Below are 20,887 nucleotides of genomic sequence, written 5' to 3' on the forward strand. Positions count from 1 at the left end.
AAAAATTTAAATATCTAACTGTCTATTAAATTTTATTATTATTGAAAAAAGTAAAATCGTTATTTAAAAAAAATCATTTTTTCATTTTAGTTTTAAAAACTAACGATTTTTTTTAATCCTCAAATTTCTCAAGTTTAAAAACTAACTTTTTCGCCCCGATTCTAGGACTTACACAACCTCTATATTTTTTCTATTGCAATCACCCCCAAGCTTTCTAAAACATTTGAGTTTCATCCCCACTTCACCTTTAGATCACCACTGACAACTTTCTTCCTCCATCGTCAGCATCTCCACCACTGAGTATGAGTTGTCGGCCTCCATCTCCCTATCATATCTCTATTGTTTGAAGCAAAAATTGAGTGAGAGATCTCGCTTGACTTTCGTCAATTTTTGTTTCAAACGATAGAGATATGACAAGGAAACGGACATCGACGGCTCATATTTGATGGTGGAGATGTCGAAGAAGAAGGGAAAATGTTGGATCTTGAAGATGAAGTGGAGGTGAAACTCAAATTTTTTAGAAGGTTGGGGGCGATATCAATAAAAAAAATTTGGAAATTGTGTAAACCCTAAATTTAGAGGAGTCGGTTTTTAAACCTGAGAAATTTGAAATTATGAGAGAAAATTATTAAAATTTAAAATTAAAGTAGAAATTTGATTTTTTTAAAAATAAAATGTTTAACTAATAATTTTATTTCTAATTATAATAATAAAATTTAATAAATTTTTAAATTTTTAATAATTAACAAATAAAAAATTATGTATGCATATCACACCTTGGATGTGGAAAATTGTCAGTTGGCCGTACGCATATAGAAAGTTAAAGCTTGAACTCGGTAAACCGACCAACCAAAAATTTTAAAAATAAAACTAAAATAATTCATTAATTTTAGTTACATGGCCCTTTCGATAGAGACAGAAAATCTCATTTGCTTTCTCAAGTTATCTAAAACCCCAAAGCCAAAACCTCCTCATCAATCTCATCTCATCCAATCCAGTATCAATGGCTTCGCATTCAACTGAAATGGCCACCGCCTTCTTCTCCTTCACTACTCGTCAACAAACCACTTCGCTTTGCAAACTCCCTACCAGATTCCTTCCCCTTCTCTATAAACCCCAATCCCGGAACTTATCTTTTAAAACGATGCCTTCCTCTTTTCAATCCAAATTCATTGCTCTTAACTTAGCCAAACCCAGCCGTCGCTTGTCGGTCGCTGCGACGGCTACCACAGCAAGTGATCAATCCGACGTCGCCACGAAAATTCCGCCTGATAGTCGAATTCCCGCCACGATTATTACCGGCTTTTTAGGTTCCGGGAAGGTAATTTTTTTTATTTATTGTTACTAAATTTGAATAAAGCGTGCAAAAAGAATTAAAAATTGTGAACTATTGAGCAATATTTGTGGGATCCGTTTAGAGCTTTAGTAAAATTAGCTTTAGTGTAAAGAAAGAACTATAACAAATGTGGCTTGTGTAGGGTTTATGTCATTAGAAAATTTTATTGGTGGGGTTAATAATAGGATTCACGTTCATACAAGTTTTAAAATTCTATTAATGATATATTCTTGTCGACTCTAAACACAATTTTTGGTTTTCGTTGTATTTTTTATTCAACTAAGCAGTAAATTTTATCTATTGACTTTGTGAAATTATCTGAATTAAAAATTCTAGTTTTATATTAAGTGTGCCTAGATAAATGAGTATTGAAGTAGGTGTCTTTTTGGGTGTAAATAGCTTTATTGAAATGATTACAGGCGGACCCTAAATCTCTCCTAAAGCTTTGAAAATATGATTTACTATATTTCTACTTTTTGTTTAACATTTTGTGTCTGAAATATAATTTTTTAGAACCTTTGGAGAAAATGAGCGTGGATACTAGGTGTTTTTTTTTTTTTTTTTGTGTGTTAAAAGACCATGCTGTTATGGTTTGAAAAGCAGAAGTTTTGCTTTTGAAAGCATCAGTGGAATTTAAATGTTACTTAGATGGTGGTTGTGTTGGTTAATAACAGACAACATTGCTTAATCATATATTGACGGCAGATCATGGGAAGCGAATAGCTGTTATTGAGAATGAGGTATGAAGTTAAGTTTTAGTTGGTGCATTTGTTTTTCTGTTAAGGTTCATTGAATTTGTTTGGGGAGACATATACTGATCAATACTTTTTATTGTTTTATTGAATTTGCAGTTTGGTGAAGTGGACATCGATGGTTCACTAGTTGCAGCCAAAACTACTGGGGCTGAGGATATAGTTATGCTTAACAATGGCTGTTTGTGTTGTACAGTAAGAGGTGATCTTGTGAGGATGATTTCAGAATTGGTCAGTAAAAAGAAAGGGAAATTTGACCATATTGTGATTGAAACTACAGGTATGAAATTTGTTTGCAACATAAGTATATGATGTAATTTTATGCATTAAGACTAATTTTTTTCATTAATTTTAGCCATTTGTTGTATCTCAACCATGTAATCATTTTTGGAAATTTTTATTTTTTATTGCATGTTATGTGTTTCAAATTTTGCTTTCCAGGATTAGCAAACCCAGCACCAATCATTCAGACATTTTATGCTGAGGATTCTATTTTTAACGAAGTAAAGTTGGATGGTGTTGTCACATTGGTTGATGCTAAACATGCTGGTTTTCATTTAGATGAGGTTAAGCCAAAAGGAGTTGTCAATGAGGCAGTAGAGCAAATTGCTTATGCTGACCGTATCATAGTAAATAAGGTATTTGCAATGATTATGTTTATGTTTCACACTTGTTAAATTTGTTCTTAAAAATGGAATATTAGAATTCTTGAATGACTGAACCTCTGAGTGATTTATTTTCTTGTACTTTAGTGTGGTATTTTTTTTCATGAAATGTCCTACTTTGGCTGTAAGATGCCATGCTGTAATACTTATATAAATTCCCTATGCTTCCAAGATTAATAATAAGTTTTCCCTGTGGTGGGAATCAATTTAACATCACAGCATTTTACACTTGGGCTCCAATAATTTCCAGAAGAGCTTCCTTTTTTGTCGTTGATGCACTTGCTTCATGCAATCAAGAAGATTGTCATTTCCATATCTTCTGCAGTTTAGAATGTAACATAAAATTCTATGTCAATACTGAATCTGTTTCTAGAACACTCAACTAACATATGTATTTATGGTGTTATCAGACTGATCTTGTTAGTGAGCCACAAATTACTTCGTTGGTGGACCGGATAAAGGTTGGTATAATAGTGGCTCTTGTAACATCCTTGTAATTTTTATTGCAGTAATTCAGTTTGACCATTCTGCCAAAGATGACGTTGTCCATGTGAATGCAGCACATAAACAGGATGGCTTATTTGAAGCGAACTGAGTTTGGAAAAGTTGACTTGGATTATGTTCTTGGCATTGGAGGTTTTGATTTGGAGAGGTTAGCTTTTCTGTGGATTCTGATTATGTTGATTTTGGGTTCGCAATTTTTCATTTTTTTGGGTGCAAAAATCTCACATTTCTTAATTATGCTTTAGAACATGACATTTTCATTTAGTAAATTTTCTCCCATTTCTTTTCCTTTGTAAACTAGACTTATAAGTTACTTGAATGCTTTAATTTTGTCTGTGTTATAAGTGCTAATAACACAGATGGTTACGAAGAAAATCATTTTTTTTTTTAGTTAGAAACTTTTGCAACATATATTTAAATAATTCAAAGAAGATATAGAACTGGTGAGCCCAGTAATGTTAGTAGCAATTTTGAGGGCTGTATTCACTGCAAGGCCTGTCTTCCTTTGAATAAATAGGAAATCAGTGATTCTCATAGGCTGCCTTTCTGTATAGACTAACTACAGTCTTCACTACTTGAAGGAAATTCTGATCTGCCTACATATATGGATTTTTTGATAGATCCTTTTACGCTTAGACTGAATTTTTTCATGTGCAGTAGTATTTCTAGGCTGGTTTTGACTAGTTATTGCTTGTCAGAATGTATAGGTGCATTATATGGGTGACATGTACCAATTAAACTCTTTTAGAAGCATAGCACTTTTAAGTGTCTTTAACTGGACGGTCAAGGTTGCTACCTTTCTCTTAAAGGTTTTGTAGTTCTTTTTGTTTCTATATGAATTTTATGGATATTTAGGGAACATACAAGTAGGAGGAAGTGATAGAAATAAGACAACAATGAAAATGTTAAGGGTTGAATATTTAATTTGGAACAAACAGACGCATTTTCATTATATCTTAAGATATTGACAACAATCAAAAGGTTCCTTAACTGGACTTATTCTTAATCTGATGCTTTCCACTAGTTTGCATTGCCTGAAATGGAAATTTCAAATTTTATTATATATTTATTCGTGGAGTGGGATCCTTCCTATTGCAACCTCATCTCTGCAGTCTACTTTCTGCAAGTTACTTGAGGTTGTGGACTGACTTTTGCCAATCCCTGCAGAATTGATAGTGCTGTAGATGCAAAGGAAGACCATTCTAGTCATGACCACCATGACCATGATCATCATGAAGGTGAACATGACCATTACCACGACCATCATCATCACGAGCATGGTAACTTCTTTCATCACAATTACAGAAGACAAGCTTGCATTTAAAAGCTTTTTCTATATATATTCAATGTGTTTCTTACGTGCAAGGTGTCTTGGTGATTTCTTGTCATTTTGATGATTTAATCCTGATTGTCCTAAATTAATTGTTCATTTCTTAGGATATAATATTGTTCTCTGTTGTGTGAATTATTTCCTTGCCAGAGGTGTGATGGATAGCTATTCTGAATGATACACGTGTAAGAACATAGTGCCTATCCTAGCAAAGATATTCTCAGTGCTCAGTATTCAACACTGCCGTATTAAGACAAACTACTTCTTCCTCCTCTCAACAGAACTTTATATCTGAGATTGTTGGGTCCTAATTTTTGCCTGATAGCTAACCCCACTGCCTTTGATGGCTTCCCTCTTTTTCCAACAGTTCCATTGCCTAAGTCATTATAGAGGATGTAGGTGGAGAAAGGTGTCAGATGGTTTCAGTTACTCTCCTGCTTAAATTTTAATTATTGAAATCTATATGCCTGTTTTGTTTGGCATCTTGGTCTTTGGCTGGAATCATATTAGACCTGTGCTTGTGGTAAAATTAATACTAGTATTATGAACTTAACTGATTTTGTTGGGATGCAGAACATCATGATGGTCACCATTCACATGATCACACTCATGATCCAGGCATCTCTTCTGTCAGCATAGTTTGTGAAGGGATGTTAGATCTTGAGAAGGTTGGTTACGACTATAGGGATATCATAGTACATAACCATGAATGGTTTTTTGCTTGGTGGTATGAGAAACTGACAGTACCATGATGCCATTTGATAATTTGTTTTTTCAGGCTAACATGTGGCTTGGTACATTATTGTTGGAACGTAGTGAAGACATATATCGGATGAAAGGTCTCCTATCCGTTCAAGGAATGGATGAAAGATTTGTCTTTCAGGTAAACTATACGCGAATCATATTTCTTCTACTTAGTTACATATTCAATGTAGTTAGTACATGGAGTTTTTGTCATCAAGGCCTTCTATTTGGTGATGAATTTTGTTATACTATTTCTGCTCTCAGCCTGAAATAACTTTGCTATATTTTGTAACAGGGTGTTCATGACATATTCCAAGGTTCACCGGATCGGCCTTGGGGTCCAGATGAACCAAGAATAAATAAGATTGTGTTTATTGGGAAAAATTTGGATGCTCAAGAAATTGAAAAGGGGTTTAAAGCCTGTTTACTATGATCTTTGAAACAATATTATATTGTTGTGTGTTTACTGTGAAAATGGAATTTTCAGGAACCTTTGATTGTTGCCATTTTCTTAAGATACAAAGAAAATACATCTTTTTCAACAATTAGAAAATTGGATTACAATTAACATCTCTCCAAATACTTTGAAGGAATCATCTCATTATATTATTTCATTTGGAATTCATCTCATACTGAAGCGGATTCTTTTTGCTTGTGAATGCTCCACCTCCATGGAAGTAGAGCAACTCAGACAAACTTGAAAAGTTGGAAGCCCATAAGTCTCTCCTTCAGATTACATCAGTTTACCATCCCACCTTGTCTGTGGAAACAATTGCATATTTTCAATCCCTTCATTATCAATTTTATATTTGTAATGCCTGGACTGATTTAACTGTTTTTATTTTCTGAAGAAGGAAACAAAGCGTCACATTCATTAAAAGAAAAAAAAAGGAAAATACAAAACTAAACTTCACAGTTCCATTTAGAAAGCAAAACTCAGAACTTCATAATTTAAGTTATGGTTGAAGAAACATGAAAAGTTATGGTTTTAAATCGATTATTTGATGTTTTTAATTACAGTGGCGTTACTAAAAATTGAATACCTGAATTGTTGCAGTTTCCATTCGGTTATTATTTAAAAGATTCTTATAGATGGTCTGACGCCTGGCCTATTCTTCCTTTTGGAAATCTGGACTCTGGAGCTTCATCTTGATTGGTTTCTTTTTTTTTTTTTAATGTTATTTGTTAATTGATGTTATGATTTAAGATTTTCCTTCACACGAAGTTGATGAACTGACTGTCGCCCGCCCATTTGAGCCCTAGGTATTCGGGGATTTCCGCAGCTCTTGTAATTTTTCTGGCTGCCTTGCTGCCCTCGTTAACTTTTGACTAAATTTATTTACACATGTTCAATATCAAGTGCAATTTAATTTGAGTTTTATAAGCCCTAACTTCTTCCATAGTTTTATCTGCTGGTTATTCTTCTTGTTCTGGCTACTTGATTCTTTTTATCAAGCTTGTTTATTTAATCTGCTGACAATTTTTATCGTGTAGCAGGAAAAAATATGGAGGAAGAGGATGATTATGTTGAATATGTCCCAATAGTGAAGCGTAGAGCGATTGAAGCTCAAAAAATACTTCAGCGTAAGGGGAAAACCTTGGCATTGGAGGAAGAGCTTAAGAAATCTAAACTTGCTGAAGCCAAGCCTGCTTGTTAAAGCATCCCAGCTTAAGCGGGATCAACCTGAAATCAGCCCCACTGAGCAGATTGTGCAACAAGAGAAGGAGATGATTGAGCACTTGTCTGATAGGAAAACGCTCTTGTCAGTTAGGGAATTGGCCAAGGGAATAACATACACAGACCCTTTGTTGATGGGATGGAAGCCACCTTTGTTTATTCGAAGAATGTCAAAGAAGGCTTGTGATTTAATTTGAAGGCACTGGCATATTATTGTTGATGGGGAAGATAATCCTACGCCAATAAAAAATTTCAAGGACATGAGGTTTCCTGAGCCAATATTGAAGAAGTTGAAAGCAAAGGGGATTGTGCAACCGACTTGATTCAGGTGCAGGGTCTTCCAGTTATTTTGTATGGTCGGGATATGATTGGAATTGCATTTACAGGCTCAGGCAAGACATTGGTATTTGTATTGCCACTGATCATGATAGCGCTGCAGGAGGAGATGATGATGCCAATTGTTCCAGGAGAAGGGCCGTTTTGTCTAATTGTATGCCCATCCAGAAAGCTTGCAAGGCAGGCGTATGAGGTGGTAGACAGTTTTTAATACCAATGCAGGAGGCTGGGTATCCAGAGTTGAGACCATTGCTTTGTATTGGGGGAGTTGATATGCGGTCACAGTTGGAGATTGTGAAGAGGGGTGTGCACATTGTTGTTGCAACTCCTGGAAGGTTGAAGGACTTGCTAGCAAAGAAGAAGATGGCTCTGGATAACTGTAGGTGAGTATGCTTGATTCCACAGTTATAATTGCATCGAACATTAGAATAAGCGAAGTCTTGAGTGGGCAGCTTCACATTTGCACCCTCATTTACAAAGCCTATTTCCTCTACAATTAATGGAACTTGTGTAGGCAGTCTTTGTTGTTTGCCAGAGTATTTTCTACATTATCCTATGTTTTCTACTTAAAAGATTGTAAATGTTCAGTTATTTGCGAGAAATTCCATATTCTTTCTCAACCCCATCTGTTTCATACTTTGAACTGTAAGTTTGGAACTCTCTTAGACATGTTGAGGCATAAACTATTTGCTTCTATTAGTATTAGTTATCAGATGTTTCCATTTATATCTGCCCTGTTGTCTGATTACTTTATATATTAGTGTTCCTAGTAAATGTTTTAGCGTTTTTTCTTTTTTGTTATATATATAATTTTTATGACATGTAATGATATTGACGTTGCTGCATTTATTGTGCAGATATTTAACATTAGATAGGTTGGTGGATCTGGGTTTTGAAGATGATATAAGGGAAGTGTTTGACCACTTTAAAGCGCAATGACAAACTCTCTTATTTTCTGCTACTATGCCTACAAAATTCCAAAACTTTGCTAGAAGTGCTCTGGTGAAGGCAGTTACTGTCAATGTGGGAAGAGCTGGAGCGGCAAATCTAGACGTGATTCAGGAAGTTGAGTATGTGAAACATGAGGCAAAGATTGTATGCCTACTCGAATGCCTACAGAAAACTCCTCCTCCTGTTTTAATATTTTGTGAGAACAAGGTAGAAGTGGATGACATTCATGAATATATCCTGGTGAAAGGAGTTGAGGCAGTGACCATTCATGGAGGGAAAGATTAGCAAGACAGAGAATATCCCATTTGAACCTTTAAATCAGGGAAGAAAGATGTCTTGGTTGCAACTGATGTTACCTCAAAGGGGTTAGATTTTCCTGATATTCAACATGTCATTAATTATGACATGCCTGCGGAAATAGAGAGTTATATTCACAGAATTGGGCGAATTGGTAGATGTGGTAAGACTGGGATTGCAACAACATTTATAAAAAAAAATCAAAGTGAGACAACACTTGATCTTAAGCACCTATTGCAAGAAGCAAAACAGAGGATTCCTCCTGTATTGGCTTAGCTAAATGATCCGATGGAGGATGTAGAAGCAATTACAAATGCAAGTGGGGTTGAAGGTTGTGCATATTGTGGTGGGCTTGGTCATCGTATCCGAGATTGCCCCAAGTTAGACCATCAGAAAAGCATGGCAATTGCCAGCTATCAGAGGGATTATTTTGGTTCTGGAGGTTATCACGGAGAAATCTAATTTATACTTTTCCTTAATACATGTTGTTTGACTTTGTTGCAAATCAGGTATTGACATCTGCCTGTACCTTCTTGTTTAATTAGTTGATGAAGAAGGAATTTTTTGGCTTTCTTTTTTGTTCATGGATTGACAAATGTTTGGATTATCATCCTTATTGGCAAATTTAGGACTATCATTTTCCAGCAGTTTAATGCATGTGGTGATACAGAATTCGGCTGCATATCTGTGCATGTGTAATGTTTTATCATACCAAATTAATTAATTAGAAAATTTTCAGAGTATTTTGTAACTTTGTCGAAACATTGAATTCCAGAGAAGGTATTGATAGTCTGTTACAGTTTAGTAAATCTAACAAGAAAAACAAAAACACCATTTGGAAAAACAAAATATTGTAGTAGTTTTTGTGTAGAATTTGTCTTGCAAAATGATGAAATCTAATCCTCGTTGAGGCATTCAGCAAGGAAATAATTTTAGTTTAATCAGTTTCTTTTTCATTTCTTTTTCTGGGTATCGTAGAAAATATTATAAATTTATAATTACTGTTTCAAGTTATTGAAATCTATGGCTCGTTTTATGTTTAAACAGAAGGCTATAATGGAGATTGGTCTGTCGCAATTTTACAGGAAGGTTCAAATCCTTCAAATGGTTTGAGGCAAATTCAGTACCTTATATGACGGATTGACAATCAAAGATCCATCCCAAGGTTTCAATCCTATCACCTAGTTTCCGAGGCATCAGTTATGGCGTATTGTCAGAAACTCCTGATATACTTCATTCACCAACCCTATCCTCTCTGTCATGGGGTCAATGAGTGTCTGCTTCATAGCTTTAGTTTCATTTTCAAGAATCTTTAATCACTCCATTAGTTGTTCAACTTAAACTTTGTTGCAGACTAAAACAACATCGGAGCAGTCCATCTTGATGGAAAAGTGATGGAATGACATCGAGGCTTCATTAAAACTCAAGGAGACACACTAGTGCAATAGAAAGAGTACGTTGAATCTCTGAGTTCTTGTTTTGGAGCTCACACTTAATATGGTTTGTCCGATCGGAGAAACTTGAGGCAAGTAGGTTCTTTTTAAGACTATCTTAAAGTGTTTGATGAACTTTATCAAAGGCCAGAATTCGTGAAGGCCAAACCATTAATTTTTTTTCAGACTTGTTGATGATCTCCAAATACTTGTTATGATGTTCAAGCCAAAACCCCTGGCTAAAGCCTTTTCCTATGTCAAACTACAAGAGATTACTATTTTTACAATCAAACACTACCCCAAACCTACTACTAAAGGACCAAATTAACCCAACTTTTGCCTAGCTCTTACAATTCCTCCACTACTATCAACTTAAAAACTATCACCAACCCTCAAACCACCAAGCAATACGCAGAGTTTAGGCCCCTATCCACACCAAACATAACCCAAACTACCTTGATAAGAAAAGAATAGAAAGGAAGTTTCAAATTGGTGACTGGGTTTACACTAGACTTGAATCTTACCGACAAAGCACAACGCATTATAGAAACTAGGAACTCCAAGTCATATATTATGGGCTTTTCTAATCTGGATATTGTTGGGGCGGTCGCTTAAAGACTATAGTTACCTACAAATGCTGGAATACATTATGTCTCTCATGTATCCTTGCTCAAACCAATCCACACGTCAGTACAAGCTTTGACTACTCTTCCACATATTACCATGTTTTTAGATCGTGTTCCCCCAAACCATTCTGGTAGGAGGGAGGTTAAAAGGAGAAAGGAGGTTGCGGCTCTAGTTTTGGTACAATGGCAGGGTCTCTTTGTTGATAAAAGGATTCCAACTGTGAACAAGACATGAATGGAAAGTTTCAAAACAAAAAGAAAAAATTATATGAAAGAGTTGGTTGGTTATCAGACAATTGTTGTCTCCACAGGGTACATTACTCGAGATTTTTTCCTATGCTTACGTTTGGTGAGAGGCTTTTCTAGGAGTACTTTTGTTGTTATGAGAAATTACCAAGCACTTGAAGGGAGAATGTCTTCAGTGTAAACTCAGTTTCTATTGCTACTGGTAGCCTGTTTCGGCTTAATTTAACTTGAAGTTATACTGTTATTGGTTTTGACACACAGGAGGCTGGCTCTATTAAAGTGAGTCCTAATGGATTCATTGCTCCTGCATCATGACAAAATATTTTGCCTGCCTATTAAGGAATATTGTAATACTGTAAGGTTGCGTTTGGTTGAAGTTTTTTAAGATTACCTTAGTAATCTATCTTTTATTCCCTTATTTGGTTTGTCAATAATAAAATATTACAGTAATCTTCTATTACCAATGCTGACGTGATAGGTAATACAGGTAATAATTTGATTACCACCTTCATCTTAGATATTTAAATATTACTAAGATAATTTTGAGTTTATTATAATTATATTATTATTTATTAATTTGTTGAGATAAAAATAAATTTATTTTTAATTAATATGACAAATAATATAAAAAATATTTTAAAATAATTATATTCAAGAGCATTTAAATAAAATAATTTACTAGTAATTTTTTATTATCTTTAACCAAACACAATAATTATTTATACCTATCAAATTTTATCAAACATAATAATTATTTATACTCAGTAATATTTTAAGTAATCTATTTTCAAGGTAATCTTTCTATTTTAGTAATAAAACATTACCCAAACCAAACGCCCCCTAAGGAATAGGAAACCTGTCATACAATAGCTTAACCTGTAGGAAAATAGAGCAACAATTAATCACTTCTCCATTAAGTAATTCTATATGTCTTACAGAAGTTGTTTCGACGGATGCATGCATGGAGTGAAACTGATAAGCTCCATGGATTTAGAAGGAATTGGAAATATGATGGATTTAAACACTCAGAACCTGAAAAATTATTATTGTAATACACATGCAATTCTTCCCAAATATTATTCATCCAGGTCAATGAACAGAGAAGGATAATACACGAGGGTGTGTTTCTATTTGATTTCAACTGGCCTACATTGGTATGGTTTGGTTTCTCTTTTTGTATGTTGGCCTTGAACTGAAGTCCAGAAAGAGACAGATCATGAATTAAGATTGAGCGAAAGTGAAGGATTTGCTTTAGTCAACCGGAACTTCAACATCCATATTTAGGCCGGAAGTTCCAAAAACCTGCAACAGATAGAAAGCAATGGAAACGGTAATATTTTATATAATTTGAAGATACAAATAACACAGATTCAGATGAGGTACAAAATGATACGAGTAGTTTTCCAAACAAGGCTGACCCAGAATGCTAATGGCTAAAAGTTATATAAAAGCACTCTCACTTTGTTTATAAAATCAGCCATATTATTTTCTTAAAAGCATACCCAAAATTCTAGTAAATTTGATCCTCTTGACACCACAAAACTTTGCAACCTAGAGAAGTAGAATTTCTCATCCAATGAATATTCTTAAAGTAAAAAGACGATTTCGGCATAGTTTCGGCAATCCTTGGCAGATAAAGAGAGGCATTTCCAGTAAAACCATTTAAATCATTTACTTCATCATTCTAAATTATCTTGTCCTTTGTGTCACTACTATTGGCTTATAGAAATGTGAAACAAAAAAACGTCCATTTCAAGTGTACTCTTCTTTGGAAGTTTGTTCTTGTTGTTTTCTCCAGAGCGTTGGAAAGAAATATCATTTAGCTCATCATCACAGCAAACATGTATAAAGTAAATGAGATGTACCAACTATATAGATTAGACTGTCTTCAACATCTTCCAATCCCTTTTCTCAAATAAACAAAATTTTCATAAAAGTAGTAGAATTTAAAGCACCTTAATGAAGTCAGCCAATGTTAAATAAGAGTCCCTTGTGTAACCTGCTTCCTTGAACACTTGAGTCAAGACTTGCTGCAAAACAGACAAGGTGCAGGAATTTGTCATGGCACTTGTGAAAAAACTCGTCTTTATTTTGTTTTCAAAGTAAAAGAAGCCAAAAAAATTATTTATCCGAACTATCCTTCAAACAGTAGTCATGCTGATGTATAATAAACAAGGTGCAAAGATATGAAATGTTCACTAATTTTAGAAACTAGATACTTTACTAGCATTTTTTTATCTTATTCACATCATCAAAAGCCAATATTTTCAATAGAAAAAATGAAATAAAATGAGAAACTGACTCATTTAATGAATCCATTATTGATTATGTAATATAAGCAACAAGAAACGTCAATGCATCAGAAATTGGAAGACATCACAACCACAAAAAAATTCCTGGAGAAGTTATTGGTCACTAAAATTAGTATAGAAATGAATTACTGAGTTCAAATTATCAATGAGCTATCATATTATCAATCACTACTGACACAAATCAACCAACATATGAACACCAGAGATAATTTTCTGTATTAGCAAGAAAATTTTCTTTGGAAGTCAGGCATATGTAATTAACAAGTTTATGGCTCCTCCAGTATGCAGACCTAATAGTTTCTCAAGTGGCATAGTTCAGAAATTCAATGCTTTTGATAAGAGCATATAAAACTAGACCACTTTAGTACTTGACGAGAACTTTCTCTTTTTTGCAAAATGGCCCATGACTTCACTTCTAAACAAAAAGGATTATCTGTAAAGGACTAACATATGTCTATATTTTAGTCTCATTTCAGCATTAAATCATGACTTGGATGATAGGATGAAATAAAGAGGGTGAGACTGTGGATCCTCAGTAATACCTCTCGTTGCTCATCCGACATAAACGAACCAGACAAATCCTGCAGCACTTCCATTATGTCATTGAAAGACACCTTTCCGTTACCGTCTGAGTCATATACTTTAAAAATAACTGAGACACAGAAACAATATGCAATGTTTATATAGCATCAGGGAGATCAAAGCGTTTAGTTTCCTCAGACATATAGTAGATTAGCAACAGCCTATGTAGTTGAGACGGTACTTCTGTCGTCACACTGAGCACAAAAACCAAAAACTTAAGACTACGTATGAAATATAAAAATATCTACTAAGCTTGTATGATGACTAAAACTTAAAGGGTAGTCTTATTAATTGACTGCTCATTCTTTTTTACATAGATGATTAGATGGTTCTTTTACATATATAACCTGATTCTTAGATTTGTCTAATATAATCCACTAAATTACCTATTGCACAAAGACATGAAACTTATTTCAAAATTGGGGCCTATGATTATTCATTATACATTAACACATTTTTCACATAGGATTCTGCATCAAAACTTAGACTATTCATTTATGCCACAATAAAACTTCCAAAGCTATGTCATTTAAGAGTAATACTACATAAACACACAAATTGTATAAACTGAACTGGTAGCATTTGATTAGATGATTTTAAAGTGAGAGAATAAATAAATAATCACAAGCTGTCATTTTAGTTTTACAGATAAGTTTGTACAATTTATTTGTAAACATACTTTTATTTGTCATTTAAACCCACATGTGCATTAAAGTCATTAAATGCTGAACAGAGTCTAGGTTATTAACACTCACGTTCAATTTTCTGCTGCATGCTTGCTTTAGAACTAAATGCAGACAAGAAGGCCACAAAATCCTTAAAATTCAACCCATCCACCATCTTAAGCAATCTCTGCAAAACCCCCAAAAAAGCCAAAATGTCGCAAATTAATGAACTAAGAGCAATCACCAAAACTCCATCAACTGAACATAAACTCTCAAAAGGGTACCTGAGAAAGTGGGTTCATTGAAAATTCAGGCACAGATAAGAACTCATCAGCTGAGATAAACCCTTTTGCGTTTCTATCCAGCTGGCAGAATCTATGATACAATGAAACTATTTCTTGCTGGGTAACTGATTGAGTTTCACACCAAAAACACATTAAAATGTCAGCAAAAATATATAATGAAAAAATTAAAGAAACACAAAATATAAACGAGTAAAGAACAAACATACATAGGTTATGGCAGTGTTGTTGAACCTCTTCAATATCATATTGAGTTAGCATAGATGAGGCACTCCCCATTGATTCTCACCTTTAAAACTACCAATTGAGAACAAAACATACCCATAAATTTTTTATCCACTATAAACAAAACCCATCAGCCAAAACTCAGAAATGAAAAGATAAAAATTTCCCATTCTAATAACTTTAAAAAGCTTCAAACTTCAATGAATAACAAGCTCTAAAATGAAAATATACAAATTTGCCATTTTAGTAACTTAAAAAAGCTTAAGGCTTCAATAAATAACATGCGCTTCTCTTTCTTTAATGAGTTTCCCGCCAACCAAACAAAGAATATCTAATCGTGCTTTTGTTGTTCCCAACAAATAAAAATAATAACATTAAACCCAGATTTTGAAACTGAATTCGAACTGTGAAAGTGTCAGAACTAGGGCATAGGTAAACACATACATTCGTTTGCCTTGATTTTTTGACCTGGATTCTCTCGAAAGTCGAAACCAAACAGAGCAATATTGTTTGGAAAGAGGAGATGGGTTAATAGCGAAGATAGGAATGAAGTAACAGAGATAAATAAAGTGGCTTTGTCATCATCGAACCACCGAAACAATCCAACGGGCGTTTTATTTTGTAGTTTGAAAGGTGATGAAGAATTTCGTGTCGTGTTAATTGATTTTTCTATGTTCTGCGATGAAATTGAGTTTTTCCGCACTCATTTGCCAACCACACGAAAAGACTAAATTAAAAGCGAAATTAATTTCTAGTTTTATAATATTTTATTAATAAAATTAAAAAATTACCTTAAAAATAAATTATTTAAAATTTTTTTAAAAAATTATTATTATATTTAATTAAAAATAATAAAAAATATTAATATATTATTTATTATATTAATTAAAAATAAAATTATTTTTATCCAAAAAACTTAATATTTAAGGATATATTCATAATAAAATTAAAATTATTTTAGTAATCTTGTAATACCTAAAATCGATGTGATAATAAGAGTACTATTTATATTATCTGTCACATCATTATTAGTAATAGAAGCTTATTAGTAATATAAGTAATAAAATATAGAGTATTAGAGTAATTTTTTATTACTACCAATATTTTTAAAATTGGATAAGATATTGACTCGATTGAGGGGCAATTTGGTACAACCAACATTTGGACTAATTGACCAATAATTAAATCGGTTAATTTTTCAAAAATAATATTTAAAAACATTATATATAATTTGTCATTAATAATATAATTTGACTTTTTTAACATTAAAATAAATTTAATTTGATGGTATATATATTCAAATGTAATAAATAAGGTTTTGAGTTTAAGTTTTCATAATATATTTTTGAAAAAAAATAATTTTTTACATTGAACCAATCAAACCCGATTTCTCGTATGGATGATTCTCATCTGCATCAAACAAATCGTCTGAACCCATCGTCATCTAGACAAGGAGACCTCCAAGCTTTGAGATTTCTTGGTCTAGACGACAAGTTTGTTGGTTGGATGACGAAGATATCTTGCAGGAGAGGTAAAGAGACAACAACGACAATGGTTTAGGGTGGAAATAGGAGATTGCCAGTGGCCAAAGAGGTTAAAAAGAAAAATCGTAGGTCTTAAAGAAATATGTGACTTTTTAAAGTTAGAAAACTTTATGTAAGAGTAAAGTTGTTAGTTTTTAAAACCTAGAGGAGAAATTATAATGAATTATATATATTTTTAATATCATTGTTAAAATAATGATTTTACCCTTAACTCTAACTGAAAATTTTAACAGAAATTAGCTCATGAGTGAGATTTTGAGTTTTTAAAAGTTAGCAAGTATGAGTTGGGAATTAATAAGTCTTTTGGCCCTTTTAGAATATCTTAAACTATAATAATGCGGGTGTACTTGAAAAACGAATTTTAGAATCATATTTAGTATTTTTTTGGATAACGAGGAATCCCACTAATCTCACAATTATTGTATCAAATAAATTTTAAATTTAATTTTAAAATATCATAGAAAATTATTTGAACTTATCTCATTTTATGTATAAAACCTCTTCTTATTCAAACTATCCCTTTAGGGGGTGTTTGGTTAGAATGGATTAAAGGTTACTCTAATAATCTATCTCTTATCACATAAGAAGTGTTTGGTTGGAGTTTTATAAATATTACTCTAGTACTCTATCTTTTATTACTTACATTATCTTATTTGATTTACCAGTAATAAAAGATAACAGTAATATTTTATTATCAATGTTGACGTGTTAAGTAATATAAGTGGTAATTTGATTACCACCTTCACTTTAGGTATTAAAAGATTATTAAGATAATATTGATTTTATTATAATTATATCCTTATTTATTAATTTGTTTGAATAAAAATAATCTCATTTTCAATTAATATAACAAATAACATAAAAAATATTTTAGAATAATTATACTCAAGGGTATTTAAGTAAAATAATATATTAATATTTTTTTATTACCTCAAACCAAACACAATAATTATTTATACTTACCTATTTTATCAAATTTTATCAAATATAGTAATAATTTATACCCAGTACTCTTCAAGATAATCTATCAATTTTGGTAATAAAATATTATCTAAACCAAACATCTGCTTATATTATTTTATTTGATTTATAAGTAATAAAAAATTTTGATAATTTTCTATTACGAATGGTGATGTGAAAGTAATATAAAGGATAATATAATTACCATCTCTATCTTAAGTATTAAAAGATTATCAAAATAATATTAATTTTATTATAATTATATCTTTATTTATTAATTTTTCTGAGAAAAAATAATCTCACTTTTAATTTATATAACAAATAACATAAAAATATTTTAAAATAATTATACCTATAGATATTTAAGTAAAATAATATATTAATATTATTTTATTATTTTTAACTAAATATAATAATTATTTATATCTATTTAATTTTATCAAATTTTTTTAAGTATAATAATAATAATAATAATTTATTTTTAAATTAATTATTCAATTTTGATAATAAAATATTCTTCCGTCTAAATACCTTCCAAAGGACGCTCATATTTAGTATTGTGGCCAACCCTTATGTTTGTTTTTTAGCTAGTGCCCTCCATGCTTCCATGTATCCTTCATAACCTACTCGGCTATGATTGATGTTTCGTATTTTAACTGTCTCTAAGAGATCTGATTACTTTTGTACCAATGCAATAAAATATGATCAATGGCCAAAAGACTTATTCCCACCCGGATACGGTAAAATCTCCAACTTTTATCTTCTAATTTTTTTAAATTTAAATACTTATTTATAATTAAATTTTTGTTAGATTAAGATTAAAACTATTATTTATTACAAAAATTAAATTTTTATTACATTTTCTTCTTTCATATTTAAAAATTTATATATTACCCCCAATCTAAAGTTTAGAAAGTGATAAAAATCCCTCAGAGTTTGTTCTTCTTTCTTTGGTGTCGATTATCCTTTTCCCACCATCGGTTATCTTCTCTCCCCTCTTATTTTTCCTCAAATCTTTCTTTCTTATCTCTCTAACTGTCTTTAGACAAAGACAAAAATGACACGTTTTCATCTCAGATGCATCAAGTTTGTCTAAATATCTAAATTTTTTAATTTCAAATATTCTATAATGTCTATGTTTCCGACCATCTAATTAATTAGTTATATGAATATTGTGTATAAATTTCTGAAATCCCTCCTGAATTGAGTCGCCCCTTTAGGACCGTGAAGAGTCATACAGGTTATCTTCATTTGGCATTGAAATTGGGCACCAACTATAGCCTCTCATAGGTGGGACCTTTTACACTGTGATCCTTGCATCGATCCAGTAAATTCGTTTTGTTCGTAATTATAGGTTTCCATACCTAATTTTTTTTATTTGTTTATTTAAAATTAGTATATATAATTTTGTTATAATTTAAAATATAAAATATATACGTATTTTATATAAAATATTTTTTTCAAATATAAAAATACATGCAAAGAATATGAAAGCTTGCAAACCACCATCTAACTTGATGGCTTTCTGCGTTTTCCTCATGATACATGAAAAAAAATATTTCCACTCTTCATATTTTTACAAGTTCACTTTCAAACTAAATCTCAATTCAAGGCTGTAATGCTTTAAAAACAAAGGCCAAAAGACCTATTCTTTCTCGAAGTACAGTGAAATTTCAAACTCATATTTGTCAATTTTAAAAAATCTAATGTTTCATTTATGAAAAAATTTTTGTTAAAATTTCTGGTTAGAATTAAAAGTAAAAATGTCATTTTAACAATAATATTAAAAATATATAATTCATTAGATTTTCCCTCTTAGATTTTAAAAATTAACAATTTTACCATTATATAAAGTTTTTTAGTTTTGAAATATAACATTTTCCCCTCAAACCTAAGGTTTTTTTCTTTCTCCTCTCCGGTCACTAGCAACCTCTCTTTTCAACCCTAAAGGACTTGCTCCGGCCATGAAGAGAAGAGATGATGACAAAAATCTCTAGATCTCTAACCGTGAAGAGGAGATGAAGAGATGATTTTCGAATCTCTGGCCACCTTCATCATGTAAAATTGTTTAGACGTTGCTCGACTCTTCGTTTGATACATGTAATCGTCTCTTTGTCATGTAAAATCATATCTTTCTAGACTACCATTTTACATGACGAGCATCCAAATGACGCTCCTTTCTTCCCCTGGTGGTCAGAGATTTAGAGATCTTCATCATCGTCATCTCTTCTTTTCATGGTTAGAGCAAGTCTTTTAAGGTTGAAATGAGAGGTCGCAGATGGCCAATGATGGTGAGAGGTAAAGAAAAAGAACCCTAAGTTTGGGAAGGAAAATATTACTTTTCAAATCTAAAAAACTTTAGGTTAAGGCGAAATTTTTAGTTTTTAAAACCTAGACAGAAAAATATAATGAATTATATATATTTGGGCAAAAAACTATTTTTCACCCAAGTTTAAGCTCAATCTCAACAATATATCCGCTACAAATGAAAAACCTAAAAACTCACTCATCTTTAAACTACCGTTAAATTTTTCGTTAAATATAAAAGTAAAATCGTTATTTAATTATAATATTAAAAATATATAATTTTATTTCATTTCTCCTCAGGTTTTAAAAATTAACATTTAACCCCAAACTTGAATTTTGAAAAGTAACTTTTTCCCCCCCAAATCTTTAAATTTTTTTCTTCACCCCTCTCTTCGGCCACTAGCAATCGATGAGAGCATTGCTAGACGACGAGTATCATCCAAATCTAAAAAACAAAATATCGTTTAAAGATCTGGACGACGAAATGTTGTCCAGATCTAGATGACTACCATCATCCTTGGATGACAGTTGTCATCCTCTAGACAACTTTGTCTTGTACCTTCATCTTTGGTCCACCATTCGCTAGAGAAAATGGTAGAATTTCAAGTTTGACATCCTAGGGAGGAAAAGTGAATTTTTTACAACTTAATCAATGACAGAAATGTTAGTTTTCCAAACTAAAAGGGAAAAAATGAGATATAATTTAATTATTTTAATATTACAGATAAAATGATAATTTTATCCCTTATCCCAAACAAAAAATTTGTGAATGTGTCTTAACAAACTAAAACTTAAATAGGTATTTGAGTTTTTTATCTATCACAGATATATATTTGTTATTTCATCAAAACTTAGATGAAAAATTATCCTTTTCCCTATGTATTTTTAATATTAATATTAAAATGACGATTTTAATTTTAATCTTGATCGAAAATTTTAATAAAAATTCTCTCATAGGTGAGACTTTATATGTTCGAAAATTAGTGAAAATTTGAAGTTTCACAATACCCTCGAGTGTAAATAAGTCTTTTGGCCAAAAACAAATTATATAATAGTAAAAAGGTCAAATCGGAACCTTGGCTGGGAACAAGT

The 20,887-nt window shown here is 32.0% G+C and overlaps 2 protein-coding genes and 1 pseudogene across 2 annotated transcripts; 2 read left to right on the forward strand and 1 right to left on the reverse strand.

Moving 5' to 3' along the window:
- Positions 1-892: 892 nt before the first annotated feature.
- LOC123218777 (P-loop guanosine triphosphatase YjiA) lies at positions 893-5,899 on the forward strand. The gene is made up of 10 exons (XM_044640398.1): positions 893-1,321; positions 2,011-2,076; positions 2,188-2,368; positions 2,530-2,726; positions 3,164-3,214; positions 3,314-3,405; positions 4,425-4,537; positions 5,161-5,255; positions 5,366-5,470; positions 5,627-5,899. Exons 1-10 carry the CDS (start codon positions 1,004-1,006, stop codon positions 5,762-5,764), a joined length of 1,356 nt encoding a protein of 451 aa, XP_044496333.1. The 5' UTR covers positions 893-1,003; the 3' UTR covers positions 5,765-5,899.
- A 135-nt stretch (positions 5,900-6,034) lies between these two features.
- On the forward strand, positions 6,035-11,316 carry LOC123218776 (annotated as a pseudogene).
- Positions 11,317-11,785: 469 nt separating this feature from the next.
- On the reverse strand, positions 11,786-15,702 carry LOC123218139 (calcineurin subunit B-like). The gene is made up of 7 exons (XM_044639380.1): positions 15,429-15,702; positions 14,969-15,056; positions 14,742-14,866; positions 14,548-14,644; positions 13,753-13,862; positions 12,854-12,928; positions 11,786-12,200 (listed from the first exon to the last, which is right to left on the reverse strand). The coding sequence occupies exons 2-7, from the start codon at positions 15,036-15,038 to the stop codon at positions 12,150-12,152; spliced, it is 528 nt and encodes a 175-aa protein (XP_044495315.1). The 5' UTR covers positions 15,039-15,056; positions 15,429-15,702; the 3' UTR covers positions 11,786-12,149.
- Between the last annotated feature and the right edge of the window lie 5,185 nt (positions 15,703-20,887).

This window comes from Mangifera indica, chromosome 6 (genome assembly GCF_011075055.1).
Source record: "Mangifera indica cultivar Alphonso chromosome 6, CATAS_Mindica_2.1, whole genome shotgun sequence".
NCBI classification, from domain to species: domain Eukaryota; kingdom Viridiplantae; phylum Streptophyta; class Magnoliopsida; order Sapindales; family Anacardiaceae; genus Mangifera; species Mangifera indica.